This window comes from Anopheles marshallii, chromosome 2, assembly GCF_943734725.1.
Source record: "Anopheles marshallii chromosome 2, idAnoMarsDA_429_01, whole genome shotgun sequence".
NCBI lineage: Eukaryota > Metazoa > Arthropoda > Insecta > Diptera > Culicidae > Anopheles > Anopheles marshallii.
The window spans coordinates 43,141,414-43,147,533 of record NC_071326.1 but is presented as its reverse complement, the minus strand read 5'-3'; the positions used below and the strand labels follow the sequence as shown (position 1 = coordinate 43,147,533).

At 44.4% G+C, this 6,120-nt stretch overlaps 1 protein-coding gene across 1 annotated transcript; it reads left to right on the top strand.

Annotated features, from left to right (window-relative positions):
• Positions 1-4,513: 4,513 nt before the first annotated feature.
• LOC128708213 (probable cytochrome P450 4d14) lies at positions 4,514-6,110 on the top strand. Its single transcript, XM_053803173.1, has 2 exons — positions 4,514-5,145; positions 5,210-6,110. The coding sequence occupies exons 1-2, from the start codon at positions 4,514-4,516 to the stop codon at positions 6,108-6,110; spliced, it is 1,533 nt and encodes a 510-aa protein (XP_053659148.1).
• Positions 6,111-6,120: the final 10 nt, after the last annotated feature.

The following is a 6,120-nucleotide window of genomic DNA, read 5'->3' as shown; positions in this document are numbered from 1 at the left end:
TAATTATTATGACGCACCTTGAATAATCTTCTACCCAACCTGGAAACGCCACGATGGCAAACCAACTCGAAAAAGCCAGACAAACAACGCCGAACGACCGTCTACGCTGGAAGATCCATGAAGCGGTATCAATAATAAGATTACGGGCGCTAAGCCACAGGACAAACTCTGCCCCCTTCTCGTGGGGGATTAATTCGTCAAGCTGCAAAGCTCATCTCCGAGAAGCATCAACGCATCAGGCATCAAGGTGCTCACGCTCAAAGGAATCAATAATTTGATTTGTTTGCCAAATTAAATCGTTCGGTTTGCCATGCTGTCACAATACCAACACCTTCAGCTCTAACGGAGGCACCTGAAAATCTGTTCACGCTGTAACGATCAATGGTGTGTGTGTGTGTGTGTGTGTGTCTTTTTTTGTTTGCCCCAGCTGCAATACCTTAAATTCCTTCCAAAAACAAAATCGGATCGCCTTGAATTAGAGCTCTCCGATACCGTCCGATTTCCACCCATCGCAGCATCTATCCAATTTCGTTGGCATTAAATGGATACACGGTTGGAATTAAGCGTGGACATCAAAGGACGATTCTGTTTGTCATTCGATCGAGTACGTTTGAACCGGGCTGGTGGACAGCATTATGAGGGACAGCTCGCGGCATTCTTGGAAGTCGGTAAATTTGTCATTTGATTATTTTCTTCGCTTTGCTAAGGACACCAAAGGAATGTGGCCCATTTCTACGGTGGAAGCTGCCGATCTAGTACGCTGGTAGCTTTTTATGCTCCCGGTGTATGACTTTGAATTTCAACGTGCACATCCAACATACATGTGTTGAATAATTAGTTTTCTGAAGAAATTGGCAATCGTGTACACTGTACGTCTTTCAGGATTACTGGTACCGTACTGAATAATCGATTTCAGTCGTTCGATTTCCTAATGCGATAGGATATGTCATTCTCGGTACTACTAATCGGTCCATCTTTTCATGGAAATATGTTTCACCATCTGTTTGTGTTGCATTGAATGAATTTTGAAGCGAGATGATTTATCAGCACTATTCGCACTACCTTCGAAAGTCGCTATATTTTCCACTCAATTACCTTATTAGCACCATCGATCAAACACTATCCCAAGACCCAAGAAGAGCAGTTTCTGCATTCGAGATAAGCAGCTCTGACGTCTGCACGGTTCAAGGTGGACGAAACACCTGACCGGGGGACTGTACTCTGCACAACCCTCTAGCCCTGTGGCCCGTTAATGTTGATGGTGGCTTATGCTGCATAAATTTTATCCTGTTTCGTACGTCTCCCCGCCGCATCACCGTCGCAAACGTGTCAGTATGATCGAAGACAATTGAGCGCGTTCGCTGTAACACCCATCTGCCGGTCTCCGTGCCCTTCCCCGCAGGATAGTCTTAAGCGGATAAATCAAACACAAACAACATTACACGGTACCCGTTTCTACCCCGTACCATTTCACTCGGTGCGTTTGATAGCACGTGGAGCGAGTTGTAAAAGACGAACAGATCCTGATTTACGAGACTTTACCCCACCGGCAATGGCACCTGATCAGCGGCAACGGCAGGTATTTTGTACTAAGGACATCATCGTGCTCCATATACATTCCTGTGTCGGTGCGGGTGTGCACTTTCCTGTTCGAATTATTGGCGGTTGATGTTATAAATTATAATCAAAGCTTCCCGGCCAAACCAACAGCCCGCAACGTAACCGAACGTTCTGCCGTGGAAAATGGTGTTGTCGGAGATACCTTTGAAATGGCGATAACTGTAAGGCAACACTAAACCCCGGGCGCCGATATTCATCATCGCCGTTGCTGCACTACGTAGCAGAGATTTCCAAAGGCTTTCCAGGGTGGCCAGGACCACGTTGTTTATGGGTTCCGATTGTGCCCCCCCGCTTTCGGACGATTCGATAAATAATTGTAATAAATTCTGGAATGCCATACCACGATGACCAAATCCAGGTAACGGCTAAAGTCTCGCTTCTCCAGACGAGTGCCAAGGGCCTCCACCGTAAACAAACGTGAAACACGTGTAGCTTTTAGACAATCGATGAGTGAAAGGATCCCTTTACGGACAAACCATCGTTTAATATCACGTTTCGGTTCGCGTGCAAGATAAGGCGTTGCAGGAAGAATCTGGATTGTGATAGTAAAGATCAGCAATTCATTTATAGCGTATCAATTCCTGCTTCGACCGGCAGATGACCTAGAACTCAACCCCAGCATGCATCGGAAACGAACTATAAATTGATAACCATTTCATATCTCTTTCCGTTAGAAGAAGCAGTAAATTTATTCTCCTGGGTAGATCGGCAGAAAAGCGTAGGAAAAGGTTATATTACATACGGAGATTCAAGCCACTCAAGAGATGAACCACTTCGAGATTTGTGAAGGGCTTATTGATTTTTCATAACATTTTTTTTTTTTGCTTGATGCGGCAGCGAGATGCTGAATATAGCCTGGAATAATAAACAAATAATCTTCAATCTTCGATTTCCGGTTGATTTGATAGGTAAAACATTCATCCAGCATGTGGGTGGTTCGATTGCCGCACGAAGCGAACGCACAAAGTTGTGACGTGGTAAGCGAATACGACAAGAATAAGACACAGCTGGAACCGCTACTCGATGTTTGCAGAAATTTGATACGGTTTGCAGGGGATTTTTTTTTGTCTTCCTGTTATGTTGTTCATTTTTGCTTAACATCAATATTGATATTTGATTTAACGCCTTTTCTCAACGTCTGCATCCCATTCCCACAAGTCACTCCGCTGGAGAACATCCGGTTGCCATATAATCATATTCAAATTCTTGCATTTCGATGCATTTTTCCACACTTCTCTCCCCACTGCACAGAGTTCGTTTGTTGCCCCGTGCAATCATCTTTGTATTGATGCTTTTGCAGCAGAAATAGGTATCTTATTGGGCGGATGCAAAACTTACTGGTGAACGGCATTGCCATTCAAAACTGATCTTCCTTTCCGGTGGGCGACAAAAAGCACTAGATAAGAATCGTGTCACGTCTACTAGAATATGGATCAAAACAATCATATCCTGTTTCCTTACACAGTACTATTTGCGTTTGTGATTCCATGCATTGGGAAATCTCCGGCATTCTTTTTCTATTGCTTTATCTTTATTCTGAACGTTTATAAGCGTGAAAAGCACATTTTTTCATGGAAAATCTGATTGAAGATTAGCTTATTATTAGTTCATTAGTTTATTGTTTGGTTTTGTTGCTTTTTAACGCAAACTCCAACAAAAAGAAAAGATTATCCAAACAAAATTAACTTATTATAACTTGTTTTAGTAAAACTAACAATGAAAGCTAGTTGTGTTCTAAAAATAAAAAAATAGATAAATATGAATTCACTAATATCTGAACTAACTAATTCAATAACTAACTGAATAAATTATTTTTTCCAATTTTACCATCGTCACTTATCGGCTCATTCCCTGGCAGTTGTGTAAAGAAAACATGAACTTCACTTTTGAATTTCGACCTTTTGAACTACTTTCAATTGTTTGAGAAGCCATTCTGTTTAATCTGCTGTGTCATGGGCAGTGACCAGACGGCATTCGACATGATTGCATCATATTTTGAAACCTACGCACAGTCCACAATATGACTTGCTGAAATCTGGATTTAAGCCGCAAAGAGGAAATTGCCTTTATATTTTCTCCTTATAATAGTTATGTTCGATCACTTTTAGATCGATGGATTACTTTTGTAATATTTTCAATTACTTTGGAACGGTTTCGGTATTGTTTGAGGTCGTGGTCGTTGAACAAGTTCAAGAATATACGTTGAATTTAGAATTATATTCATTTAGAGTATAGATTATGGTTTAATCACTTGCACTTGCTTACACAAAGTTGGCTTTAAGTGAAATTTCAGTTGTACCTTGTATCATTTCATCATTCTTATTCTTCAGGTGTATCATTGATAACGTAAAGTATATAATCCAGTCCCACCCATCTGTACCCAGTGTTTCTTAATTTACTTTCTGTATCATTTTGAATAATCAATAAACCTTTAATTATTAATCGAAAGTTGTTCGAAATCGTGCATCATTTTGATGCGTTTGCGTCGAAACGTTTATTTAAAAAAAATCACATGGTTCACTCCACGCAATACATATGCTGCGCTTAACAACCACTGCCTTGATCGATGTATATTTTGGAACATTCCGAAACACAACAAAACGGTCATCATTACACGTTCACCAGCATAAAGAACCGAATTAACTGAACGCACTGAAACGCACACTCGCGCAACCAGATAGCACCCACAAGAGTATATTATTGACCGTCACGGCTAAACGCGAATTCAGTTGTTTTGGTGTACGACAGCAGCAGCAGGTGTCCGCGTACGACGAGGTTCCTATCGCGCCCCTTTAATTAATCGTTCGTGACCGGCGCAAAGGCATTACATCACAGAGCACTCGAGTGCCACATCTCATTCTCACCATTCGGTGTAACCTTGAAGGTGGTCAAGATGTTTCTAGCGCTACTAGCAACGCTCGTCGGCATTGCCACCATCTGGGTGGTCACTACCATCATCCGGAATCGGGCTACGGTGGCCAAACTTGCCAAGCAACTTCCAAGCTTCGCCGTCGTACCTTCGATTCCGGTGCTTGGGTCGGCGTATCACTTTAAAGATCCAACACCGGAAGGTATCTTCGCTACCTTTACCGGGTTCCACAAGCAGTACGGTCGGAATCTCATCACCCAGAGCCTGTTCAACTATCCTTCGATGCAGATATGTGACCCGAAAGTGATCGAGCAGGTGATACAAGCGCGCACGATCGATAAATCGATCATTTACGACTTTATGGTGCCGTGGCTCGGTACGGGGCTGGTCGTTTCGACCGGTTCGAAATGGTCCCAGCGCAGGAAGATCATTACGCCGACGTTTCACTTTAAAATTCTGGAAGACTTCCTTGTGATCATGAACCACCAGACGGACGTGTTGGTTGAGAAGTTGCGGAAGAGCCCACACGGTAAGGGTTTCGATATCTACGAGCATGTGACGTACTGTGCGCTGGATATCATCTCCGAGTCCGCCATGGGCGTAAAGCTGAACACACAGCTGCAACCACACTCGGAATATGTGATGGCGGTAAAAGAGTGAGAGGAATTTGACTGCGTGTGACAAGAAACGAGTTTTGTCTAACTTCACTTACATTTACAGAATCTCGGATATCATCCTTAAGCGGCTTTTCTCCTTCCTGCGCGAGTACAAATGGGCCTTCCAGTTTACCAAGGCACACAACCGTCAGGAGGAACTGTTAAAGGTGGTGCACGGTTTCGCGCATCGGGTGATAAGCGAGCGCAAGCAGCAGCTGCAGGACGAACGTGAACGGAAGCGGGCACAGGAAAAACTCGAAGAAGAGGACGTTTATGGGAAGCGTCGCATGACGCTGCTGGATCTGCTGCTAAACGTCGAGATTGACGGTAAAGCACTGTCCGATTCGGAAATACGCGAGGAGGTTGATACGTTCATGTTCGCCGGCCACGATACAACGACGTCCTGCATCAGTTTTGCTGCGTACCATCTCTCCCGTGATGCTCCCATTCAGCAGCGGGCGTACGAAGAGATTCAGGCCATTGTCGGTCCGGATGCTAAGAGCCGGGAGCTTACATACGGTACACTGCAGGAGCTGAAGTACCTCGACATGATCATCAAGGAAACGCTTCGCATCAATCCGTCCGTACCGATCATAGGCCGTCGTTCGGCAGGTGATATGCTTATTGATGGTGTTACCATTCCGAAGGGTATGGATTTCGGCATTCTGATCTACGCGCTACACAACGACCCTGAACTGTACCCCGACCCGACCCGGTTCGATCCGGAACGGTTCAGCGAGGAAGCGTCGGCCAAGCGGCAACCGTACGGCTACATCCCGTTCAGTGTTGGTGCCCGTAACTGCATCGGACAGCGATATGCCATGCTAGAGATTAAAACCATGCTGGTGAAACTGTTGGCCAACTATCGATTTTTGCCGTGCGACGCCAGTAACATTCTGCGTATCAAAACCGACATGACGCTAAAACCGGTAAACGGTGCGTTCGTAAAGATTGTTCCAAGGTGAGAGACCGGTG

Coding starts and splice junctions, on each gene's coding strand:
- LOC128708213 (XM_053803173.1), top strand. CDS start 4,514: ATGTTTCTAGCGCTACTAGCAACGCTCGTCGGCATTGCCACCATCTGG. Junction 5,146..5,209: donor TATGTGATGGCGGTAAAAGA/GTGAGAGGAATT, acceptor TTACATTTACAG/AATCTCGGATATCATCCTTA.